At 38.1% G+C, this 27065-nt stretch overlaps 1 protein-coding gene and 1 long non-coding RNA gene across 11 annotated transcripts in view; one reads left to right on the forward strand and one right to left on the reverse strand.

The window, feature by feature from the left end:
- Positions 1-27065, forward strand: part of MTMR3 (myotubularin related protein 3) — a 138632-nt gene that overhangs the window by 89617 nt on the left and 21950 nt on the right. For 5 of the 9 annotated variants that reach the window (XM_032883373.1, XM_032883375.1, XM_032883379.1 and 2 more), the window contains exons 4-8: positions 6703-6792; positions 7441-7557; positions 15145-15227; positions 17398-17564; positions 24921-25017. In XM_032883373.1, the coding sequence (XP_032739264.1) occupies positions 6703-6792; positions 7441-7557; positions 15145-15227; positions 17398-17564; positions 24921-25017 (554 nt within the window). Of the gene's footprint in view, positions 1-6702; positions 6793-7440; positions 7558-10429; positions 10463-15144; positions 15228-17397; positions 17565-24920; positions 25018-27065 lie in introns of all 9 variants that reach the window. The other 4 variants (XM_032883372.1, XM_032883374.1, XM_032883377.1 and 1 more) reach the window with 1 other exon arrangement.
- LOC116882790 overlaps positions 25016-27065 on the reverse strand; it is a 51394-nt gene continuing 49344 nt past the window's right edge. For both annotated transcript variants that reach the window (XR_004385698.1, XR_004385697.1), the window contains one exon: positions 25016-25345. This is a non-coding gene — a long non-coding RNA (uncharacterized LOC116882790). The remainder of the gene's footprint in view (positions 25346-27065) is intronic.

Here is a 27065-nt window from a genome sequence, read left to right on the forward strand (position 1 = left end):
GGTGCCCCCCAAATTTTCTTTTTTAAAATGTATACCTCTGTACTAATTTGAGTAACATCTTCTCTCTTTTAAGCTTATAAAGATTGAGTTTGAAGCCTTTTTTCATATGTTAAGCATTAGGAGAATATGTTTTCATGTTTTATGGAAAATCTCAAGCTTGTACAGAGAGACAGTGAACGATCATATACATTAATCCACTGCAGTAAGTATTAATTCATGGCCATACTTGTTTCTTCTGACTCCTTCACTGTCAACTCTTGGATTATTTTGGATTATTTTGAAACAAATCCCAAGCATTGTACCAAGAGAAATTTGTATTTTTGATGGCCTTCAATGCCAGTCTTAAGAATAATGACTGAGATTGACAATGAGACTGATAATTACTTTCATTTTTACATTTTGTCCAGTATTCCTACATATATTTTACTCTCAGCAGTAGTTTCTTTTCTTTTCTTTTTTTAAAGCCTGGAATTTTGTATGTGAATTTAGTTAATGGGTATTTTGACTTGTTGGCAGTCTCTGATTCTTGTATTCTTTAAATATTTCTTTGTAATGTTGATTTCCCCTCTAATGCATGGATTACCGCTCTTACCTACATAAACCAGTAGCAGAAACTAGCTTGGAACTGTGGTGACTAATCCCTTTTCAAGATTTTGTAGGTAGTCCCACTGATTTTATGGAACTGGTAGAGACTAAGAATTGCCAGATTGCACAATACCTGGTGTCCCTCAGCAATACTAGGAAATTGACCGTATGGAATATATGTTCCCTAGTACTAAAAAATTACTACTTGTAGCCTGGGAGAAATTTTGCAAGCCTCTTAGGAGGCCAAGACTTGCTAGTCTGTTTCTTCCTTCCCTTTTGTCTCCTTCCAGCTCCTTATTCTATCAGAATAGGTATGTTAAAATTTGACATTTTTTACCCATTTTTACCCATGAAATTTAGAAACTAATAAATTAGGCAGTTAAGGGCGCCTGGGTGGCTCAGTGGGTTAAGCCGCTGCCTTCGGCTCAGGTCATGATCTCGGGGTCTTGGGATCGAGTCCCGCATCGGGCTCTCTGCTCGGCAGGGAGCCTGCTTCTCTCTCTCTTTCTCTCTCTCTCTCTGCCTGCCTCTCCATCTACTTGTGATCTCTGTCAAATAAATAAATAAAATCTTTAAAAAAAAAAAAAAAAATTAGGCAGTTAATTTAACTTATGTTATGAAATACCATTCTAGGATGTCAGTAGCTTATCCTAATGTTAATTAAGTCCTTAGTGATTAAATGCATATTTATGTATAAGGGGGAAATCAGCTGTAAAGCCTTATAGGTAATGTGAATTGAGATAGTCTTAAAAAGCACACTTATTTTGACTGTGAAGAAAATATTACTTCATGATCTTGCCTTGCTGACTTAATTCTCTGTTATGTTCAATACCATTCATTCCATTTTCAGTTTTCACTGGCTACTTTGGTTATATACATTAGCATAGATTAGCACCCAAGTGAATGTGCCAGCAAGAATAGATTTGTAGATTTGTAATGGCTTCTCATTTTTGGTTTTGTTTTTAGCTTGCTACATTATTTTAATTCTGTGCTATTCCGAGGTCAGTAAAAAACTAGGTCCAGTAATCACTTGAAGAAATGAGTGACTCTGTAAAGTGATCTTGAAGAGAATAAAAGTTTAGGCCTATATGTTTGTGTGAGTTAAAAAGTTAATGTGATGCCAAGGAGGCATGTTTACTTTTATGTAATAATTTTTTAAAAATTATTTATTTGTTTGTTTATTTGGCAGAGAGAGAGACCACAAGAGAGGGAACACAAGCAGGGAGAGTGGGAGAGAGAGAAGCGGGCTTCCCTGACAAGCAGGAAACCCGATTCCAGGCTTGATCCCAGTATCCCGGGATCATGACCTAAGCTGAAGGCAGACGCTGAATGACTGAGCCACCAAGGTGCTCCTATGTAATAATTTTTTAAAGATTATTAGAGCTGGGGGAGGGGCAGATGGAGAAGGTGAGCAGACTCCTTAGTGAGCACAGAGCCTCACACAGGGCTCGAGCTCACAACCCCCAGATCACAACCTGAGCAAAATCAAGAATCCAATGCTTAACTGACTTAGACACCCAGGTGCCCCTTTTATGTAGTAATTTTTAAAAGCATTCCCCCTCATAGTGTTTCCTATCTTTCCCCTGTTGCTTTTTGTGAGAAAAATCTTCCTAAAATCAAGATTCCTCTTATCTTTTCTTGGTTTTAAGTGTAAATACTCAGTGATCTTTGGGTCAGGAGCTACCTCTTAATAATGGAAATAGAATTGGTTAAAAGAAAAAAAGATAACACTTACAGAAAAATGAGTTCCTTCCAAATATAACTGTATCCCTTGTTATTCCTTCACTCAGTCATTGACCTCGGAGGAAATGACTGAAGAGGGATAAAAATGGAACAGACTGACACAGATTTCTTCTTTATCTAACAAGTTATTTTGGTGTTTATGGGAGTGGAGCCTTTTTACAAACCTTTGTACAAACCTTTGTACACCCCAAGTAATTATATTTTTAGAGGCTCTAAGCCACACGATATTAACCTTACTGAAATATACTGCATTGATTAAACTATTTTTTTTTCTATGAGAAATTGAATTTTTTATACTTTAACTTTTATAATTATTTAATGATGACTGATGTTTCGTAAATTTTTTTTGGATTTCATTAGCCATTTATAAAGCTGTTACAGTTTTATTTTTAGAACTTGAAGTCAGTAATGTCTTTCTATATTTTAAATATCAAACCTTTAAAAGGTAAGATTCTTCTGCCTCAAAATAAAGTGGGCGGATGGAATGGGCCCAGTCAGCTAGTAGCCAAGAGACTGCTTTTATGGTGGTAGATGGGTGAGGGATTGTTACTCAATTTCTGTATGGCTCTTCTGGTCACAGATTAGTGCTGGAAGAATGGTTTTAGAGGATATGTGACTTCAAATGAGCCCACTTGAATGGTATTTTGAGTTGCAGTATAGTAGATAGAGCTATAGTTTTCCCAACTCTGCTTTGAGGATCCCTTCTTACATTGCTGAATTATTGAGGACCCCAGAGAGATTTGGTTTACATAGGGTATGTCTGTCTATACTTTATTAGGAATTATACCTGAGAAGTCTTTAAAATGTTCTTTTGTTCATTTAAAAACAATAGTAACTGGGGTGCCTGGCTGGCTTATATGGTAGAGCACACAACTCTTGATCTTGGTGTTGTGAGTTTGAGCCCCATGTTGGGTGTAGAGATTACTTAAAATCTTAAAAAAAAAAAAAGTAACAACCAACTAAATGTTAACATAAATAACATTTTTGATGAAAAATAACTTTTTCCTCATCCAGAAATAGTGTAAACAGTGGCATTATTTAAAAATTTTTACAAATCTCTTTAATGTTTTGCTTAATAGATGATAGATCCTCATGTCTACTTTTGCATTTAATTTGTTAAAATTTGTTGTTGAAAAAAATGTTGAAAAATATGAAGTAAATCTGGCCTCACATGGATATATAGTTTGAAGAATATTTTAATAGTTTTTCCATCTGGAGAATATTGTGTGTATTCTTCTGTTATACCAAAGCAAGGAAAATATGTTCCTTTTTTGGGGGGGGGACAAGTAATATTTCTTTAAAGGTTAGTTGCATTGTGGAATCTGAAACCGTATCAGTGAACTTACTACATTCTATTACATTTTTTAAAAGATTTATTTATTTTAGATGGGGGAGGGGCAATGGGAGAGGGAGAGAGAATCCTAAGTGGGCTCTGCACTGAGTATGGAGCTGGACACGGGACTCAATCTCACGACCCTGAGATCATGACCTGAGTTGAAATGAAGAGTTGGACACTTAACTGACTGCACGACCCAGGTGCCCCAATATATTCTATTACATTTAAAGCCATTGGTCTGTCTTGCACTTTAAATGGATCTTTTTTATCTGTGCATGATTTTGTAACATTATTTATGCATTTGTCATTTTGAAAATAATTGTTAATTGAATAATGTTGATCTTTCAAATATAGACCTATTTCTCTTTATAATTTCTTTTATTATTTCTTTTATTTTATTTTTTTCTGAAGATTTTATTTGACACAGAGAGAGAGATCACAAGTAGGCAGAGAGAGAGAGGGGGAAGCAGGCTCCCCACTGAGCAGAGCACCCAGTGCGGGGCTCAATCCCAGGACCCTGAGACCATGACCTGAGCTGAAGGCAGAGGCTTAACCCTTTAAGCCACCCAGGTGCCCCTACTTTTTATTTTCTTAAGTAGGCTTCAACACCCAGCATGGAACTGAATATAGGACTTTGAACTCACCATCCCAAGATCGAGATCGAGACCTGAGCTGAGATTGAGAGTTGGATGCTTAACTGACTGACCCACCCAGGCACACCTGTAATTTCTTTCAAAAATCACACTTAGAGGTACCTGGGTGGCTTAGTCGGTTAAGCATCTGCCTTCAGCTTGGGTCCTGAGTTGGGCTCCTTGCTCAGCAGGAGCCTGCTTCTCCCTCTGCCTGTGCTTCCCCCTGCTTATGCACGTGTGTGCTGCTTCTTTCTCTGACAAATAAATAAATGAAATCTTAAAAAAAAAATGAAAATAAAAATCACATTTGGTAGTATTGGCTCTGATTTTGTCAGAAAAGTCTGCTTAAGTATTGGCAATCTGTGGAGCTCTTCATTTTAGCAGATGATGGGTTTTCCAAGATTCAAGTTTTCACATAAAAGCTTTATCATTAGTAATTAATGATGTCATTTGTAGGAAAAAACCCTGCCAGTTTAAGTCTGAATTATAGTTTGTCAGATGTTCTTTCAATTAAAATGGTATTTAATGGGGGGGGGGAGAACTGGTTAGTTTAGCTGGTAACTAAAACAGTTGCACAGGGGCACCTGGGTGGCTCAGCCATTAAGTGTTGGCCTTAGGCTCAGGTCATGATCCCAGGGTCTTGGGATCTGAGCCCCACGTTGGGCTCCCTGCTAGGTGGGGAGCCTGCTTCCCCTTCTCCCACTCCCCCTGCTTGTGCTCCCTCTCTCGCTTGTCTCACTGTCAAATAAAATCTTTTAAAAAACAAAAAAACAACAATCATTGCACGGATGCTTTACCTTGAGACAACCATAACATGTCAGTATGTAGCAGAAATGTTTCATGTTATTTCCTATATAAAAAAAGACTTACCAAAGGGTCAAGATTAAATAAAATTTTATCATTTTTCCTCTGCTTTATCAAGGACATCTGAAGTGAAATTGGTGTCATTGCTTATACTAAGGTGTCAGTAGTTTTACCTGTTAAATTCTTTTTGTACTGTTAGTACAAAGGTCAATGTGAAAAAGGGCAGATAATGTCTCAATACTAATGTGGAAGTGTTTCCTGACCACATAGAGCTCCTGAAAGATCCCAGAATCTGTGGATCTCACTTTGAGAGCCACATTAGTAGTGTTACTGTGTTATGATTAAGATTGCTATTAGGTAAAACCATAAGTGGGTTTATAGTTAGGATTTATAGGTAGCATGTTATTTATAGGTAGGATTTATTTTTTCCTTTGAGGAAATTTAAAGAATTGCTGGAATTGTGTTAAGCAGAACATGTAGGTAGAACTGTCCTCTAATTGGTTATAATTCTTAGTGCTGTCAGAGGACACGATAGGCTTTTGCTCTTGTAAAATGTGCTGTATAAAACAGATTCTATAATAATTTACAGTTAGGCTTTCCAGTAGATTGCTTTACTCCTGTCTTCCTAAACCATAAAAGTTCATAATATAAAAAACTACTTTTTATTTTTTATTTTTTATTTATTTATTTTTAAAGATTTTATTTATTCATTTGAGAGAGAGACAGTGAGAGAGAGCATGAGTGAGGAGATGGTCAGAGAGAGAAGCAGAGTCCCCGCGGAGCCGGGAGCCCGATGCGGGACTCGATCCTGGAACTCCAGGATCATGCCCTGAGCTGAAGGCAGTCGTCCAACCAACTGAGCCACCCAGGCGTCCCTAAAAAACTACTTTTTAAATACACATTATAATTAGTTCAAGTGCTATTTAGATGAGAATTTAGTGGTTCTTTTTTTTAAATTGCCGTAATAGAAATGTTTCATAAATTAAGGCAGATTAAACTAGGGACAGTGGTTCACATGTTTTCAGTTTTTGAGGGATTCAGTTCCTAAACTTAAATTTTTAAAGAAACCTTTCCGTTGTGGAAATCTCACATCTAACCAAAGTAGACACAGTGGTTTAGTGAACCCCTGCTTTTCCCAGTTTTCTCAGTTATCCCTCATGGATAATCCTATTTCATTTGTTTCCCACTCACTTCCTTTCTACCCTTCTCCCTCCAATTATTTTGAAGCAAATTGTAGATATCACATCATTTAATTCTTCAGTAATTCAGGATATAGCGTTCAAAAATAAGAATTTAAGGTTATAACAAAGAGAAAAAACTGTCTTGGTTTCTCTTACAAGTAATGTGTTATAATTTATTTGTGCTTAGTAAAAATGTTCTTTACGCTCAAAACTTTTTTTTTCATCCATGTACTTTCTCACTAGAGACACCTTATATATTGTGTGGAACACTTTGGGGATGAATATTTTTTCCTTGGGCTTTCTTCCTGTTCACCTTGGTAACTGGACTCTGAATTATGATCATACTACTAGACATGGCAGAAAAATAAAATATGGATGACTGAAAGCTTTGAAATTATTTAAAGGTTTTGGGTTTTTCCAGGATGAAGAGACTCGGCACAGCCTTGAGTGCATCCAGGCCAATCAGATTTTTCCCAGGAAGCAGCTGATCCGGGAGGATGAGAATCTTCAGGTAATTACAGGCCACTTTGATTATGAAATAAGTATTTAACCTCATAGTAACAGTAGCAGAGCTAATGGATTGAAGTAACGCACTGTATAATTTTGTTTTTCCCTAAACTATACTCATAGTAGAAATGCAACCTGGAAAACAATCTCTTTTTATTTTATTTATTTATTTTTAAAAAAGATTTATTTATTTATTATTTAAAGATAGATTTATTTATTTATTTATTTATTTATGATACAGAGAAAGAGATCACAAGTAGGCAGGGAGGCAGGCAGAGAGAGAGGGGGAAGCAGGCTCCCCACCCAGCAGAGAGCCCAATTCGGGGCTTGATCCCAAGACCCTGGTACCATTACCTGAGCTGAAGGCAGAGGCTTAACCCTGTGAGCCACCCAGGTGCACCACAATTTCTCTTTTTAGAAAGACTTATTTCTTGAGAATTCGTTATTTGAGAGGATTATCTCTCTGTCATTCCTTCAGTAGTCTGGAATTTGAATAACCAGGTATATTTGATATGTGGATATAAATCATCCTTTTTAAGTCCCTTATTTATTTTTGAGTGACTGGTCTTAATCATCCATTTGTCCAGCCTGTACTTGAAGACTTTGCTTTACTGCTTTAGAACTCTGAAAGGTTTCTTTTTCCATTTTGAAGGTTCCTTTTCTCGAACTTCATGGAGAAAGCACAGAGTATGTGGGCCGTGCTGAGGATGCCATCATTGCCCTTTCTAATTATAGACTTCACATCAAGTTCAAGGAGTCTCTTGTTAATGTAAGTGATTATCAACTGTTTTCCCACTAAAGTAGAGGGAGAAAGGAAGTAAAAAAAAACCAAAAAAATTGTTAATGTGCTCAAAGAGAGAAGTGTTATACACAGTTGGGTATGAAAACATTGTGTGCTCTGCTTTTCTCTCTCTCACTTTAGCACTCAGGGGACACTAGGTTAACAAGCAACTCTTATTCTTGATTCAGAATGATAAACGTAGTTGTCAGCTGAATTGTCCATTTTTTAGTAACGACAAACGATTTGTACTAGGTAATGGTGTATCATTAAGCTTTATAAGGGTACAAAGGCTGTATAGGCTTTTATTCTTCAATTTTTAGTATTTAACAGCTGCCTCAGTTGAGATAATTTCTGGGACCTTGATGTCAAGTGATGAGGTGTACTTTGAACTCCATGCAGACTCTCATTATAGGATGAAGTTAATGCTAATTGCTTCTTAGTGGAATAAGCATGGATGTTAAGTACAATGTTTATTTGCATAATGGACTGTATTACTGAAGAAAAGGGAGGCCCTCAGTTCTCAAGAGTACATTTACCCTTTTTAGTTATGAGGGTATTCTCAGTGAACTGGTTCTTCAGTGCACTGCCATCGTTAGTTTTCAATGAATGTGCCTTCACCACAAAGATACGCAAGTTCATATACTTCCACCAAATGAATGCCTTCTTCCTTTTTCCTTTGCTAGTATTGTGGCTTTCTTTCTGCAGTTTGATTCGAGCCCTGAGACATGTATTAAGACTTCTTATAAAAGTTCAGGACTCTCCTTTCATTCAGACTTTACATTGTGTGTTTTGGGGTTCATTTTGGGTTCTTTGAAATCTGTCACTTAAGTTCCTTTTACTCAGTGGTCCAGAAGTTACCTAATTCCTTTGTCAAATTCTTTTGTTTGTTGAAATGCTGTCCTTTTTTTTAATAATTGGCTTTTATTATTTATGTAGTATTATTTTTTGTATTTAAACATTTATATCAAAGAGCTGTTTTGGCCTGAATTTCTCCTGGCGTGTAGATCTGGGCTCTGACTGTCCATCAGCTAAAAATACACATAGGATTCATCAAGGAAAGAGGCATGCTGTGCATTCATACCATATAGCACTGTATTTAGAAGGGTCCATTTGATATTGGGTGGTCATGATAGGAGGGAACAGGATGAAAACTCCTATAAAATCCTGGCAACCAGAATTTGCTTCCCAGCCACTGTGAAAGTAAGGACAGTATAATTAGTAGAATTGTCCAGTTTAATCTTGTGTTTAAATTGTTTATCTGATTGGAATTAATGAAATTGTAATTAAATTGCATGAGGGGATGATACAGTTTCATGTTATTGTATTTTTCCATATTGTCCCCTATTTCTCAACTTACTGCCTTAGAGCCAGGTATTTCCGAGGCTATTTTTAGATTTATTTGGAAATAGGGTCTGTTGGAGAGAAAGCATCGATTTGATCATGTCATTTACCAGTCTAAGGCCTCCATTGTTTCTTCAGTATTTCTAAGATGAAATTACTTAGCATGGTATCAGGCTAAGTGGTGTGATCCTTGGTCTCTGTCAGCTTTTCTGTCAGTTTCTCTCTTATCCTCTTTCTCCCCTTTAGCAACACCACCCTCAAAGTATTCAGCCACACCTCACACCTTTGAATTCTCTCTCTTGTTTCCTGCCTGGGGAATTTCTCTTCATCTGTCAAAACCCAGTTTAGGTGGTAACTTCTGTGAAGCCTTTCTCTGTTCCCTCCCTGACAGTTTGTTACCCTTGCCTCTGACTTCTTCAGTATCTCAGGCATGCCTTTACAACACTTACGAGATGTGTTATAATTTTTTGGTTCTTCATCTTTGTATCTTCAGAATTAGCATGTTTCCTGGTGCTGTGGTATTCAGTAAATATTAAGTGAATTGAAGTTAATATGAGTTTGAAATGGATATTAGACCATTTTAAAACCCCTTTTGGGTTTAAAGCTCATTTAAAAACAAATTTCTGTGTGACCAGGACTGTGTCATTATCTCTAACAGTAGTATATGATTAGTAGGCTGTTTACTGTAATTGTTGATTCCCCATTATGATTGAGGTATAGTGTTTAAGAAAATTTACACTGTTCTTACTTTTGACCCATTTCCTCACCTAAAAGTGTTATCTCAGCATAATAACCCTCTAAGGCATAGAATCTGCATGTCATGTAAAAGTCCCAGGATAATGGCTTTGCACTCAGAAATGGTTGTTCAAAAGTATTTTGGCATTGCAGCAACTTTAAACATTTCAGATCAAGAGAGACTGGGATTTCTCCATACAGATACTCACATCATGGTTAGTGCTAAGGTTCTTAAACCTGTGGTTACTACTTCACAAAACAGTGGCTGTTCCTGCACTAGGTCCTGGGGGGAGACCAGAGAGTTGGTGGTGTCGCCCCACCTTTACTTTTCCCTTTCCCTTTCCCCTCCCCCCTCTCCCCTCTCCCTTCTTCCCTCCCCTTCTCCCTCCACTCCCCTCTCCTTCCTTCCTTGCCTTTTAAATCAACATATTTAGCACTTTAGAAAATGACTTACCATCAAGTTTTAAATAGCTACCTGATATCATATATTCTCTTAATTTTACAGCACATTGAATAAAACATGCCTGTAGATTTAGATACCATAACATCATTACTTTAAATATATTCACTAGGTATCAGTTTTCCAAGTCCTAGAATAAAGAACGTCTGTAGGAGAGTTCATTTGTAACATTTAAGGTATGAATTGCTCCCATTCTGTGCTTTTCCAAAACTGTGTTTTTGCATATGTACAGGTATATTTCTTTGCTCAGCTCATTTATAAACAAGTAAGTGTTCAAGTGAATTCATGAAAATTTAAAACAATTTTTGTTGTGTAATTCAATAGACTGCCTCTCAATCTGCTGCTTCTGAAATCCCAGTAAGTAGCATGAGAATCCTAGGTAGTTTTTGCACCTGTGCTTTGGAACAAGTTGGTTTTGACTGTCAGAATCTCACCTTGCAAAACAGCAGAATTTGTCCTCTCTGCATGAGTCCCTTCCATTTTACTAGACAAAGTGCAAAGTGCTAGTGGTACACTATGATGAGAACAATTTGTGGAGTGAGGAAAAAGCCCCATACTGTGTATATAAACAGATGGAATTGTGATCCTCAAAACATGTAAAGTGAATTTCAACTAGGAATAATTTGTAACATCAACATTAGTATTTAAAAAGACAGTAGAGCTTCTATTTCCAGGCTGGCCTGTTAATGCTTTTTAGGAAAAATGTGCAAGTGTAGCATCTGCAAACATTTTCCTTAGCATTTTTTCACATTCTTTTATTGTCTAACTGTAGTATAGCAAAAATCTTTTTTACCCAAGTATCAGAAGGAGATTACTGTCAACCCTTCCTTCATGCACCTTGGCTGCAGTATTCATATGCCAGCAGAAGTCTCTAAATCAGTGCTAGAAGAGCAGCTTGTAAATATAAAATGTGAGCAGTAGAGTTTGGATCTTTAACTGGTGACAGTCTTCTTCTGACTGGTTTCTATATAAGATTTAGGACCCAGATACTTCACAGCTTATTACAGATTTTAGGTTTAGACTCATTTTTACTCAATTCCTGCCATTTTTAATTCAAATGGATGTACAAAATTAGTACTCTCCATTCAGGCTATAAAAAGGGCATTGTTTTTAAAAGATAGACCTATCCCACTTTTAAATTCTGGTGCTTAAAAATACTGCACATGTGCATGTCCACACACACAAACTGAGAAAGAATTAAAGTAAACATACTAGGATATGATGACGTAAAATTCCCTCTGGAGTGAGATAGTACTATGGATCTTTAATACTGTGCATGTCTATTATAATTTTTTAACTGCTGCTCTTCTGCTTTTTTGGATTGATGCTCTTATGAATTTTGATGCTAATGATGTAACTGTTGGCCTTTTGAGGAATTAACAGCACTGAGTGTGTTTGATGCATTGTTTGAGCATGAGTTTGGTGGAGATTATAAGAGGAAAATCACTGTAAAGGAAGTTAGAATTACCTTGCAGGAAAAAGGTAGAGGCGAAAGAAGCAAAAAGAAAATGAGTTGCTACAAAACACTGAATCAGTTTGCTAGGGAGGATTTGAATGTATGCGACTTTAGATTTTTTCGTACTCTTCCATGGATAGAACTGTACATAAGGAATCTGGTTTAAATTCTATTTTCCTCTTGAAGGTCCCTGGTGGAGAGGCCACTTAGTTCTGAGAGAAACATTAAAGTAGAGCTCATAGAGCAAGGAGGGGCAATCTTAGAGGAAGAAGGAAAGGTGCACCATTAAAATGGAAGGAGCTTGGGCCAGGTGCATGGATTCTGGTCCTGTCTTTGCCACTAGTTTATAGTGTAGAAGCTTAACCTCCCTGGGCTATAAAACGGCCTGGATTCAATGGTATGGATTGAAGACAATCTATAATTGTTTGCTAATAGGGTTGAATATGGGGTTTTCCTGGTTACAGAAATGGTAAGAGATCCTTTTGATGTGTGAGGAAAATTGAGAAACCTAAAGCAATGGAGCAGGCCTTAAAGTAGAGAAACTTAGTGTGTTTTGGTTGGGCGTGTAAGAGGAAAAGGCCTGTTCTGCCTTTTTGGAAGAGGAGGCAGTCTGTGGAGGGAACATTGAAGGGAACGTTGGGGTAGATAGGAGAAGAAAAAAGGTAGTTGTTCATTTGGTATATAAAATCACGTATTTCTCTCTTATATGTCTCCTTTTTTAATTGCTGCATATTAAACTTCCCTGCATGTGACAATCTGCATGAGCATTAAAGTCTGTTTTTCATATCTATGACTTGAGTACACATGGTGGTTTCTGGTGACTTGCTAGTAGTATCTGCATACTAGCATCTGGTATTTTTAGCCTCTTCCTTAAATTTGTGATGTTAAAATGTGTGAAAATTTGCATATCGAATGCATTTTGGGTAGCAAATCTTTTGCATGCTCTAAGGTGTTTCATTATTCTGGAAGTCTGGACGCAGGCTGATCCAACAGTAGGGCATGTAAAGCTTCTCTCTTCCTTATAGCACAGTAGCACAGGCTCGTTCACTTCCTCCAGCAGCTGTTATTAGCATTAGTTGGTTTTCAGATTTTATAGTTATAAGGAAGGTGACTGAAGGGGACCTGGGATGCAGGTGACTTCTGAGAGAGCAGCCTTTCCATGTGGGTTTGTAAAGCTACTCTCACTCCACTCCAGACACTTCCTGTTCCCTCTGCCTGGGACTTCCTATGCTGTGACCATTTGATGTTCAGAAAACATATAGGCAGGTTGGAAATTGGTCCAAGGAAGTCAGGAAGTAGGTAGACTTAGTTGGTAAAATTTTAGAAATTGAGATTAGAATTCAGGCTTCTTAATTGCCATTCTTGCGCCCACTTTTGGGAAGGGAGGGAGAAGGGAAAGGGGTTATATTAAAACAAAGCAAATGCAATATGAGAGTCTGTTACAGGGCATCCAAAGGGCACCCAAAGGACTGACCTGCAGACAAATCAGTGTCCTCTTCCAATCTCCATCTTTTTTTTTTTTTTTTAAAGATTTTATTTATTTATTTGGGAGAGAGAAAGTGGTAGTGTGTATATGTGCGCACAAACTTAGGGAGAGGGAGAAGCAGACTTGCCCCTGAGCAGGGAGCCTGACGTGGGGCACCATCCTGGGACCCTAGGATCATGACCTGAGCCGCTTAACAGACTGAGCCACCCAGGTGCCACCTATCTCTATCTTTTTAATCTGTGTTCTTCCTTTACAGCTTATCCCTACCCATTGATGTATATTGTATTTTTCCTTCTGAGATGTACAGGTCTTGAAAGAATTCTTAGCTGCATCAGCTAGTTTCTCACAGCACCTGGACTTAAAAACAGAGGGCCAGGGGCACCTGGGTGGCTCAGTGGCTTAAAGCCTCTGCCTTCAGCTCAGGTCATGATCCCAGGGTCCTGGGATTGAGCCCCTGCATGGGCTCTTGCTCAGCAGGGAGCCTGCTTCCTCCTCTGTCTCTGCCTGCCTCTCTCCCTACTTGTGATCTCTGTCTTGTCAAATAAATAAAGAAAGAAAGAAAGAAAGAAAAAAAGAAAGAACGAACAATCAATCTTAAAACACACACACACACACACACACACACACACACACACACACCAAAAAAAACCCCAGAGGGCCAGAGTTCATTTTTTCTCAGAATACAAGATTTCTTCACTTACTCCCAGTCCTATTATGAGGGAATTTTTAGTTTATAGACTTAGAACTAAGCAAGAAGTTTCTGAGTTCTGAGGTAGAAACTCCCATTTTCTATATATTATTTTGCTTGCTTCTCTTGGTTAATCCCTACCCCAGTTTCTGTTTCTTATCCCAGACATCCAGCACTGGGCTTCTTTTTGATTCTCACATCATTTTTCTGAGAGTTCTCTGCTGACTCTGGCAACTGCGTGGTGGGGCAGAGTTTGCAGGAAGCCCGTTTCTGAAACTGGCTCAGCTAATATGATGGCCACCTTGTGCAAGCAGCACTCTCTTGATTCTGTGCTGGAGACTGCCTGTCTCTTCCTTTGCTAAACATGAATTGTTGGAATGCTGCACGGAATTGTCAGAGCTACATTTTGCCTGGGCGTGATACAGTATAAGAGACCCCTTCTCTAAAGAGTGAATGTATCTACAGTTATTTTACCAGGCTTTTTTGAGAAGTTTTAGAAATTAGTTTCTGAAACCAAGGGTCGAGATCAAGGTGAATTGATCCAAGAGGGGGAGGATTCTCATATCAGCTTCAAGATTTGTCACCTATTAAGATGCTTTCCTTATCTGCCTCCCTTTCCTTCTCCCAGCCCTCTCCACTATTGTCCTTACTTCTGTGTTCTGTAGAGTCTGCTCACCGGATTGGCAGGGAGAGAACCATTCCAGCTTGTTCATACATCAAGCCCCACTTGGCAGACAGGGATCTTCTGGTCTTTTGAAGCAAATTAGACCTAGCTAGTTTTAGGACCTTTGACCACTGTGTGTCCTGCTCCCTCCTCTTTGATGTTTATTCTAACATCTAGATGTTAGATGGGTCTATTCTACTGAGCATAGAGTCTGACAAGCAACCACATCTTTCCTGTGTGGCTTGTGGGCAGTTTAGATCTCCAGTGTTTTTCAGGATGTTCCTTTGCTAAAACAAAGCCACAAGTCCACTTGGCTGTTTGGGGCAAATAAGTGTAGTCCTACCGTCACCTTGATCTGCACTTCTTCTCTGTGAACAAGACCAGATTACCACTCTGGTTCCCTTCAGCTGCTTTGTCATTGCAAATCACAGCTAGCTGTAGTGTGTAAAGTAGTACCTGGAGAGATTGTGAGTTTGATACTTGAGAGATGACCTGTTCCCCTGTTGTTTCATTCCTTGTCTTCATGCTCAGACATGACTTGAGGCTACTGATTTAGAGGGAAAGGAGGGGAAACCCTAATTGACTCAGTAGTAAATCACTTGAATACTACTGATTCAGATAAATTTGCGGCTTTGTTTGCTACTTTCCCTTGTAGAGCTTTTGGATCTTTCTTGTTTAACCCACTGAGAAAACTGAGGGATTAATGCCTTCTTGACTAAGGGGTCTTCATCTTTTTTAATTGCAGGTTCCATTACAGCTTATAGAAAGTGTTGAATGCCGAGATATATTTCAGCTTCATTTGACTTGCAAAGACTGCAAAGTTATCAGGTATGTGATGTGTTTATGCTGTTTTTTAGTGTGGAAAATATGTATTATTAAAAGAATGGATTCGTGGTTTGGTAACAGAAAAACAGCTTTTGAGTGTCAGCCTTGTTAGGAATATTTTCTGAGTAGTTAGTGCCTGAAATATTTCATCTTTAGGCTACTTTCCTATTTGAAAAGTGATTTTTAAGTTTTTTACTTGGAAATAATTTCAGATTTACCAAAAAAAGTGCAACAGTTAAAATATTACGAAGAACACCAATATTGTTAACATTTTACCCCATTTGCTTTATTGTTTGCAGGTGGTGTGTGTGTGTGTGTGTGTGTTTGAGTGATTCTTTTTCTCAACTATTTGAAAGTAAGTTATGTAATCCTGGCTTTTCACCCTGAAATACTTTGGTGTGCTTTCCTAAGAATAGGGATATTTTCTTACATAACCATGGTATCATTATCAGCTTCACAACTTTACACTCATAATACTTTTATCCAGTCTACTACCCTTGTTCCAATTTTGTCATTTGACCTATTAATGCCCTTTATAGCATTTTTCTCACCCCCACCTTATTCAGGATAGGATCCATGCAAAGTCAGGTATTGCATTTAGTTGCTGTGATTCTGTAGCCTTCTTAGTTTTTTTAAAAAAGTATGTATTCATCCATTTTATTTTATTTTATAATTTATTTACTTTATTCATCCATTTGTCAGAGAGAGCGCACACACACAAACAGGGGAGCGGCAGGCAGAGGGAGAAGCAGGCTCCCCACTGAGCAAGGAGCCCAATGTGGGACTCATCCCAGACCCTGGGATCATGACCTGAGCTGACACCTAACTGACCGAGCCGCCCAGGCGCCACTCTAGCCTTCTTTACTCTGAAACATTTTTCACTCCCTTTTTTTCTTTTATGACATTCACATTTTAAAGAATATAATCTTTCAATTGTATGTTTCTCATTTTATATCTATACAGTGTTTCCTTATGATTAAATTGAGGTTCTGTATTCTTGGCTACAGTACTATATGTGTAGGTTGTATCCTTCTCAGGGTGCTCTATTACGTCTGGAGGCAAGCAGTGTCCATCTGTCCCTTATTGGTGATGTTAATTTTGATCATTCTTGTTGAGGTGTCACCTGCTTTCTGTGTAATTTCTTCATTTTCTCCTTCACAACAAATAAACTGTCTATAGAAGGCACTTTAAGACAATGAAAATATCCTGCTTTTCGTCGTTTCTCCATTGATTTAACATCCATTATGGTTTTTATCTGATATAATCTTTAATGATTGCGAAATGATGCCTGAAATGTGTTTTTAAATTTAATAGCTCTAGAAGTTCTGAATTCCCTTATCTCTTTGATTTTGGAGTGCCAGTAAACACTGTGTGTTGGCATATTGATGAGCCACATTGATTGGAATGAGGAAGAGGTTTAAGTGACCTCCTTGGTTTTAAGATATATAAGTTGCCTTTTAGCCATTGAGATTGGCTTGCTTTTGATAGATACTAACTACAACTTACATTTAAAAAGGTTGTTTATTAATTACTCAGTTTAAACACTGTCTGCATTTGAAAAGGTGAAGTATTTTTTGCCCTAATTGAATCAAACAATACCTAAAATTACGATTTCTAATAGAATTGTTTGGTTCTCTACATGGTCACAGCTGAAAGTTTCAGGTTTTATTTTGGATCTACAGTTGCTGATTTATTCTAATTGCTGAGTTATATTTTGAAATTATCAAACTGGCCAAAAGTTGTGCTGTGATTTATTTTTGAGCTTGGCCTGATAGGAGAAGTTCTTTTTGTTTTGTTATAACCTATTTCTTGACAACCTTTCTAAAGCTTTGGTGGAAGACATAGGAGGAAACCTTACTCATGAAAGAGAACACTACCATTTTACTTTAATAATTACCATTAATCAATCTCAGAAATTAATCAGTTTCATCGGCCTAAAAATAAGTTTTTCACACGTCCATTTTTTTTCTTTTTGACATTTTGTACCATTGGCTAAAATTTATTGGACCTCTTTTTATCATAAATGATGAACGTGTGAATGGCCACCTCTGATGCTCTTTTGATTGTAGCTGTCACTGCACCAGGACGTAGGCACTCTTGAAATGGTAGCTTCCCTCAGATTTCATTGTCAGCCATCTGCTAATTACATCCATACTTGTTTGGCTTTACAAAGGTGTCAGTTCTCAACCTTTGAGCAGTGTCAAGAGTGGCTCAAGAGACTGAACAATGCAATCCGACCACCTGCGAAAATAGAAGATCTATTCTCATTTGCATACCACGCTTGGTGCATGGAGGTCTACGCCAGTGAAAAAGAGCAACATGGAGACCTGTGCAGACCAGGTAGACCTTTCTAAAATGTGCCAATAGTGTCTTTTTTTTTTTTTTTTAAAGATTTTATTTATTTATTTGATAGAAATCACAAGTAGGCAGAGAGGCAGGCAGAGAGAGAGAGGGGGAGGCAGGCTCCCTGCCAAGCAGAGAGCCTGATGCGGGGCTCGATCCCAGGACCTTGGGATCATGACCTGATCCGAAGGCAGAGGCTTTAACCCACTGAGCCACCCAGGCACCCCAAATAGTGTCTTTTTTGAACTACTGTTTGAGGTACCCTTCACATGAAATGGGACTCTAAGCATACGTGTATTCATTCGTTATTTTATGGAGCACCTAGCATGTGCCCATCACCTCTAAGCTTAATAGAACATGTTTCCTGCCTTTCAGGGGAAGGGAAGAACACTATATTTGGTATCACTGTCTATTGGGCCTAAAAACAACTAGAGTATGGTTTAATGGGGGTTGAAAGGAGCCTAATGGAGGGTGCCATGAGTGTTATATACACATTTGGGAAGACTTCACATTCATGGTAGCTTTTGAATAGGCTTTGAAGGTAGAATAAGGAAGGGTTCATTGATTAGAGAAAGGGGGAAAATGTTAACACAAGTTGCATGAATAAAGGTCCAGAGGTATGTGAAGGTAGCGTGCAGAATAGTGGCATACAAAATGGCCTTTCCCTATCTTCTTATTTTCATGTCAGAGATTTCCTATCCCTACCCCTTTCATCTCCTAGGTGATGAAACAGAGGTCTAGAGAGGCCAGGTGACTTTCCTCGAGACAAATGGAGAAGCCGAGCTTATGCTGGAGTCCAGGCCTCCTGCCTTCCCAGGAGATCTTTGTTCCACTCTTTTTCCTTCAGAAATGGCTTGGATCAAGTTCATGTTATTTCTCCACGTGTATTTTTCTGTAAACTTTAGGCTGCCATAAATAGAACTTTGCTGGTCCAACACTCAATCTTTATTATGTCCAGCCTGGAAGCAAAGTCTTGAATTTCTTTTTTTTTGAATTTCTAAGCAATGAAAAGTTGTGAGGCTCCTTCCAACTCAGCTTACTCTAGGGACTTTTTTCTTTAAACCTCAGTTTTTAATCCTGAATTTTTTATCTTAACTGTTCTGCCCTGGGTCATTTTAAACATTTGAGGCTAATCTAGCTTTGCTTGTATCGCTTTGTTTCCTGGCTCATTCACTGGTTGAATTTCTGGTTCATAATTAAAATATAACAGTAAGCATCATCTTATTTTTAAAGATGCTTTGATATATACTTTTGTTTGACCCTCATGACCTCATCAAGCAGTCAGGATAGACTGAGTCTCTGTTTTGGGAGCCACAGAAATGGAACTCAGAGGTAAAGCCTGCTGCCGGGTCCCACTGCCAGTCAGTGACAGAGCTAGGACTTAACCCCAGTTCCCTGCTATTGAGAGTTGACTGTGTGGGGTGTTGTGCATGCAGAGATGAAAAACAGGCACTGCCCTGTGGATCCACAAGGAAAGCCTCAGGAATCCAAGCTACCCATGAGCCTGGTCAGGCCAGTGAAATCCGGAGTCAGCCACAGGAGTTCACACCATCCTGGAAAAGGTTATGAAAATGTGCTTGAACTGTCTCTGACTTCACTCCATCATCCATTGCATCTTTTTCATTTTCCTTCTCTATTGAGATGCCATCGTATTTTGTTGTTGTTGTTTATGGCTCTTTTCAAATTTTTCTTTTTTCAAGGTAAAATTTACATATAGTGAAATGCACAAATCTTATATGTATTTTTGCTGAATTTTTAGTCAATGCGTCTTACTAAATTTTTGGTCTCTACCATTTCCTAGGATAATAAAGTTAGGGAGTTCTGTCTAGCTGCATAGTGTTTTATAAGAACTTCACTTGTTAAAGAGTCCTAACCCTAATGGGCATACCCCTAGTTTTAGGTGGTTAGTCAGCAAGGCTTGCTTTTTCTCCTAACCTGTTTTTTCACAATGACCAGACTGGAAATTCCTCATCTCTTTAGATGACTCCTTATTTCCTTGATAAAATTAGTTTCTTTTGGATTTGAGCCATCTCCTAGGCTATTCCTAAGGTGTGCCAGGTCAGAACTTCACTCTTTTAATTATGGATGGCTGTGTCTTGAGCCGAGATGACTTCTATGCCCAGATCCTTCTCTTCCTGATGATATTTGGTATTCTTTGGCTGCCAGAGCTTACAGATATCGACAGTGTTCTGTCTTTTCATTAGTTTGTGATGGGTGGAGGTATTTGGGGGGTAAAGAACTAATTTAAGAACTAGGGAACCTGAATTCAAACCCTACTTTACCATTTAATTAAAAAAAAAGAAAAAGAATACTGGGCAAGCCATTTATCAATGGTCTTTGTACTTCAGTTTCCTTTGTTCTTCAGACTGGGACATTCCTGTTCTTCCTACCCAAGCTGATCTGGGTATCCCGAAGATCAAATCTGATATTGCTGGAGAGTTCAGTTCAGTAAATATCTGAGTGCTTCCTATGTGCCATGCTTGTCAGAACATTTTGGATTTTATGAATGTACAAGGTGATGCCATTGTAACTGATTGGTTGGAGCTTAATCTGAGTAAAGGTTGTATTTTGTTTCTTTCTAATATCACAAATCCACACTGAAGTTAACCTGCTTCCACTTACATGGAATCTTACTGTACTTCAGTGACTTGGTTTGAGTGTGTTTATATATGTATGGCTTTTTCCTTTTTATATATTTTCACTGTGGAGTACAGAGGGAAAACTTGTTCCTAATAAAAAATACTGTGGTGGCATTTTTAAAGCCAGTCAACCTGGTTCTTTTGTCTCTGCCCATTATTATTGAGTGTTGGTGGTGGCTACAGCATTACTCACCAAGTGGGAGCATACCAGACAACCACATTCTTACAAGTCATCTTTAGGGTGAGACAACACTTGAGATATTTCAAAGTGATGCCTTTGTGTAATCTGCTTCAACATATGAGATCATAAGCACATAGACTCTGAAGAGTTGAAGTTAGTTTAGTCTTTCAGCAGTTAATAAAGGGTTTTATGGATTCTGTCTCTCTATGCCTAGTCTGCTAAGAGTAGAATGTGTCAGAAAGGAGCGAAATGGGAAAATTGTATCATTGCCTTGTATTCATATAAATCTTAAGTTTCTGACTGTTGAAGCTGTCATAGTTAAGCCAGCCATATGGTGGCCAAAGCTCTGAGTCTTAATTTGCTTTGGAAGAAGTCTCAGTATTGCTATTGGAGTTTACCTGTGAAGCTTGCAGAAGTCTTTGTGAAACTCTTGACTCTTAGATCCATTTGACACTCTAAAAAAGGAATGGACTGAAAGCTTAAAGCTTCTCTCCCATGTGCTTGGTTTTCTTCTCTTCATTGTAGCTGCCTTCTTGATGATCCTTCTGTCCTTGAGCATTAAGCAGGGGTCCTGACAAATGACTGGACAATTCAGTTATTAGTTTAATAGCATCAGGCTCATCTCTCTGACCTCTCTTCTGTGAAATGCCCATTAAGCACATCTTGAACCATGAACAGCATAGGAGTCTGGGTCTCACAGCTTGTGCAGCTACCTGTTTAGTAAAAAGCCAAGTCTTAGGAGTTTGAACAAAGTCCAGTAAGTGTAAATTTAGATGACTGTACTGGAATGTATGTTCATAGAACAGAATGATTCTTCCATCCGTATTTGAAAATCTGGGAGGGCTGGTTCTCACCTTCTCTGACTCTGAAGCAGTTCTTCTTCCTCACATCCTGTATAGAGGACTGGCTCTTCTATCTCAGACCTTTAGGCTGTGTATAATTGTGGGCTTGAATGCTCAGAATCACCCAGGGAGCTAGACTTTCGAGGGGGGGATTTTTTTAGACTGCCTGTTGACACTGGTTATGACAGAGGGTCTCATTGCTTTAAAAAGTTTTTCATTCTCAGGGCGCCTGGGTGGCTCAGTGGGCTAGGGCCTCTGCCTTCAGCTAGGGTCATGATCCCAGGGTCCTGGGATTGAGCCCCGCATCGGGCTCTCTGCTCAGCAGGGAGCCTGCTTCTCCTCTCTCTCTGCCTGCCTCTCTGCCTGCTTGTGATCTCTCTCTCTCTGTCAAATAAATAATAAAATCTTTTTAAAAATAAATAAAATCTTTTAAAAAAAAGGTTTTCATTCTCACTAAAGAATTGCTGGACTGTTTGCATTTGTAGTACAAGAAATACTAAACATTAAAAAAGGACACATCCTCATTTGGGGGTGGGGGGAGAGCAGACAGGAGGGTTGCAATGGAAATTCAAAGCCAAACAAACTTAACAACCGTAATATTTAAAATAGGATATGATGGTATATCTGATATTGAATCAGTGGAAACCAAAGAATTCTTAGAGGGAGATTCATAAGGGAAATCAGCAAATAGATGTGCTTGGCATTCAGTTTTCTAGCTAAAAAACATAAGGGAGCTTCTAACACAATTTAGCAAAAGCCAGTTGAATTACTCCTGTATTTAAGGTCTGTTGCTAGATTTTTTTTTTTTTTTAAAGCACTGCTTTTCCGACTAAGTTTTGATCCACTTGTGGGTCATAAAATCAAAAGTTTTAAGGAATGAAATACAAAATGAAATACCTAGGATAGAAAATATCAAAATGTATCCCACATAGTAAGGGTGGGTAGTTTTGTAAAGCTTTTAAAAATAAACATGCGGTGGCTTATGATGGCTTATGGGTTTTTGATGGTCAAAACCCAAATTTGTGGTTGTGATGGTCAGTTTCAAACTTAGAACTCACAGTTTTAGAGGATACAAAAGTAATTAAACTCCTTGTTCTCAAGGAAGTAACATGTTTTATGCTTGATACACAGTATGTATTTCTTTGTATGTAGCTCAGAATTTTATACTCTTGATAGTGGTTCTAAGCTTTTCTTTGGCAAATCGCCAGTGATGGTGGTGGTGATTTGCCAGTTACTATTTTAAAATTAGAGGGTCCTTTTAGGGCTGTGTATTTGTGCTCAGATTAGAGGTACTAATGTCAGTCATTAATTACTTTTACCTTTTGCAAAGACTTGGAGCTATATCACAGGTGGGAAAAATCTCATTAATTAATGAACTTGGAAATTGTCGTAGTTTTACTGTTTTAGATGGGGATTAAAAGTGAAGGACTCTCCAATATTCTTGATGGTCACTGTTCCTTGCAATTTATAGACAGATGGCACCCCATTTCAGATAGCTTTTTTCCTATTTGGAAAGCCGACATCACATCTAAAACTTTTCCACAATGGGATGCATTCAGCGGATTATTTCTTCCTAAATCTCTGCACCTCATTTTTTTATAGCTCTCCTTCAGGAAACATATGATACCTAGTTTAAGCTCACGAAAAGCAATTTAAATGGGAAGTAGTTTTATAGAATTGTCCTTCATTCAAGTAATTGCTGTTTCCTATTCTGAAGCTCCTTTCCCAGGGAAAGCAAAGCTTTATACTTTGATCACCAAAGCAGTCTAATCTGCTTTGTGCTTTTATTATTGTAGTTTCTCCCAGCCCCCACCAGAATTTATTTTACAACCTGTAACACTGCATATAGAGATACTGCTTAATGGTTTTCTGTTTGTTTGTTTTACTGCCCTAGGACTCTGTGTGTTTTCAAGGAAGAAAGTTATTTCAGATTTAATGACTTTTATGTTTGGTTCACTTCCGCATTTGTTGCTTGCTGTCTTTAGGAAGAGAAAGCCAGTTTCATTAGCGCAGATCTAGGAGGTTTGTACTTGTTTGGGTGGATGTTCTTACAAATGCTTAGCACTTTACTTAGTAGTATGGCATTTCCTGAGATTCTTGGGTACTGGAAGTTACAGTTTCATGATCTCTTATCTGCAATTCTGTAATCTATAAGGCTCTGAAAATCAAAAGAGTCTTCTTACTTGGTGGCTTGACCCAGTCTGAGCTGACATGAAGCTATTTGCTGCTTTACTTATTACCATTTAGTGGGAATTATCCATTCATTTCGCTGTAGAAATACTAATGTTTTGATTAGTAGACCCTGTTGAGAGCGTTAATCTAATACTATATTATTGTTACCATCTTAAACTCTAGAAAACTCAAGTTTTGAAATCTGGCCCATAGGATTTCTGATGAGGAGTTATAGATTTATATTACTATCTTGGTGAACTTGTTGATTTTATGTTTCATGTATATTGTGAGTGTGGAAATGGGAGAGTAGCCAGTGACAGGGACTGGATTTTGGGACCAGACAAACCTACCATAATAACCTCTCTCAGTCTCAGTTTTATCCTCTGTAAAATGAACTTGGCGATAACCACTCTGAGTTGGTAGTAGTGATTAAATGAGATAACATAATTCTTTTTTTTAAAGGTTTTATTTAATTACCTGACAAATCAGAAATAGGCAGAGAGGGAGGCAGAGAGAGAGAATGGGAAACAGGCTCCCTGCTGAGCAGAGAGCCCGATGTGGGGCTCCATCCCAGGACCCTGAGATTATTACCTGAGCGAAAGGCAGAACCTTAACCCACTGAGCTGCCCAGGCGCCCCAGATAACATAATTCTTGATCAAAATTCCAAAATAATGGGAACAACCTAAGTCAACGGAAGTGTTCATCATTAGATCAATGGATAAAGAAGATGGGGCATATGCACCCGCATATGCACGTGTGTACATACACACGCATACAGGAGTATTACTGAGTCATAAAAAAGAAAATCTGCCATTCGTGACAACATGGAGGGACCTAGAGGTTATTATGCCAAGTGAAATAAGACAAAGACAGACAAATACCATATGATTTCACTTATATGTGGAATCTGAAAACGGACAAACAAAAAAATAGATACAGATTCATAAATACAGAGAACACATTGGTTTTCTGGTTGCCAAAGTGGGGGGGGGGCAATGGGCAAAATGGGTGAAGGGGATTAAGAGGTATAAACTTCCAGTAAGAAATATGTCACAAGGATACAAGGTAGAGCATAGGGAATATAGTCAGTAATATTGTAAATACAATAATATTGTAATATTTTATTGTAATACTGTAATATAGTCAATAATATTGTAATAACTACCATAATATTGTGATACAAAATTATAATAGCAATATTATAATGTAATAATATTGTAATAACTGTCACTCTGTATGGTGACAGATGGTACCTGCACTTAAAGTGAGCATTTCATAATATATGTAATTGTTGAATCACTATGTCATAGACCTGAAACTAATGTAAATTGGATTAGCTATATTTCTATTAAAAATTAATTTCCTCATTCCTTTGTATAGTCTTACCCTGACAGGGACTTTTTAAACTAAAACTAAGTACATGTTATTTATATAACTGAGCAGGGTAGCTATGCTTTTATTCTACCTGTTTTGCAAAATAGTATTCATTTCTTTCTTTCTGCTGTCCTTGGCCCCTAGGGGAGCATGTAACGTCAAGGTTTAAAAACGAAGTGGAGCGAATGGGTTTTGATATGAACAATGCCTGGAGGATTTCCAACATCAATGAGAAGTACAAGTGAGTTGTATGGGTGCCTACGGACTGTGCTTCACAGCCAGTGCCTTTGCAGAAACCCCAGTTCTCATGTGGCGGAACATTTGAACTTAGACATAGACCTATTTTTTCAGTGGAATTTTATTTATTATATCTAACTGCATGGTCTTCAGAGTACTTCTTGAGCCTTCTGTTCCCATTGCTGTTACTGGAGTGGAAAAGTGGTATTTCGTAGGATTCTGGAACCTTCCTTTCCATCCCCCTCCAGATCTCTGTTGTTCCAGGTGCGTGCGTTTCTTAGACAGTATTGTGTTCTCATGTAGGCAGGCAGTTTCCATTGGTCTTGTCACCACTTGACATCACATTGGAGATAGAATCAGTGATTGCACAAGCAGTGATACAACACTTAGAAGCTAGTTTTTATGACTTAATTTTACTCCAGATTCTATGAAATAGGTATAAGTACTATTCTGTTCTTTCCAACTTCATAGCTATGACCATTTAATCATTAAATATTAATATAATCACTATTAAATATTTCCCATTTTTTGTTTCCTTAAAAGGTATAAGTACTTTGGTATGGGGGGGCAGCTAACTATTATGATTTTGGTGGTCCAAATTTCTATGAAACAAAAGAAAATTGTTTAGGAGATTTAAATTAGTATTTTTCTCCTCTTAAGATTCCTTCTAGCAGTTGGAGGCATTAATCATTGTCTTTCAGACTGCCTCAAATAGCCATTTTCTTGGTCTGTTTGTGGATGGCCATCAGAACATTTCATTTTTCATTGGAATAGTTTATGCAGCTCTTAACTTGGACACTGGCCAAGGAATTAAGAACCCAGGGTCTTGTAAAGGAACTGGAGCTACATGTAGACCTGTCACACCTTTGCCTGTTCTCAGTTAAAAGTCAAAGCAGAGAATAGAGGTGGAGACTGGAGGCAAGGGCTCAGAGAACCTGAGGCTGCCACAGGCTTTGTTCATGCACAGCCCTCCTTTCTTATGCTAGAAACTGCTTATCTACATGTAAGCAGCCAATATTTGCTAAGAGGTGACTACTAGGTAGTGTAATACAGGACAAGGAATAGAATGATCAGAATATTGGATGAAGTCAGAAAACCGAGTTAAGCTAAATTTGTTGAATAAAAAACAGGTTGAATAAACTTGAATTCAAACGAGTTCAAAAGCCATTTGGTTTTCAAAATTGCTATTCAATATGGGTTTTAAAAATTAATTTTTGTCTTTGAATCCCCTATTTCTGCCTCAAAACCAGTCTGCAGGACATTGAAAAGTGCTTCCTACTATGAAGGAGCGCTAAATTTACTGTTAAGTTTTAAACAAGATAAAAGAAGACAAAAGAACAAGACTCGTGGTTACCATATTAACTATGGTCATAGTGTCCCAGATTATTTTTAGTTTATGGCTGTTAAGTTTATAGAGCTACTGTTGGCCGTAGATATTCTCTTGGTTCAGTGGCTTTTAAATTCTTGATATTTAATCTTCTGGAAATTGAGAACATGTTGTAGATATTTTGTGCAGAATGATCCTAAGCTACTTGGTGTTTTCTGCCTCTTCCCCCACTGCATAAGATAGGCAAGGACCGCGCAGTGGTGGTACAGGAGGAGGAAGAATTTGTGTATTTTAAGATTCGGATTAAAGGTCTTCTTGCCTTCACTGCTGAAAAGGAGTATTGGGATACCCATAGAGAGACAATGTCCTATAAGTGAAAAACCTGTCGGAAAGAACTGCTTTTTAGGGCACCAGCCTGACTAGCATGCAGCTACTATCTTCCTCCCTAATGAAAAGAGCTTTATCCCCCCCCCCGCCCCGAATATAGTTCTGAAGTATGTTTTATGAAATTATGATTAATAGCTTACTCATATTACTAACTTGGGTCAGTGGGGCTGTGATTATGTATGCAAATGTCCTGACTTATGGTACTGCTTCTGCATACCCATGCCTGTACCTGTTACCTATAATTAGGACACATCAGAGAATATGTTAGTAATTCTGTAATGTATCTGGAAACTTGAAATTGTAGACTTTTGTCTTTCTTCACACGTTTCCCTTTGACA

This window comes from Lontra canadensis, unplaced genomic scaffold (assembly GCF_010015895.1).
Source record: "Lontra canadensis isolate GAN:19392208 unplaced genomic scaffold, GSC_riverotter_1.0 scaffold87, whole genome shotgun sequence".
NCBI classification, from domain to species: Eukaryota; Metazoa; Chordata; class Mammalia; order Carnivora; family Mustelidae; genus Lontra; species Lontra canadensis.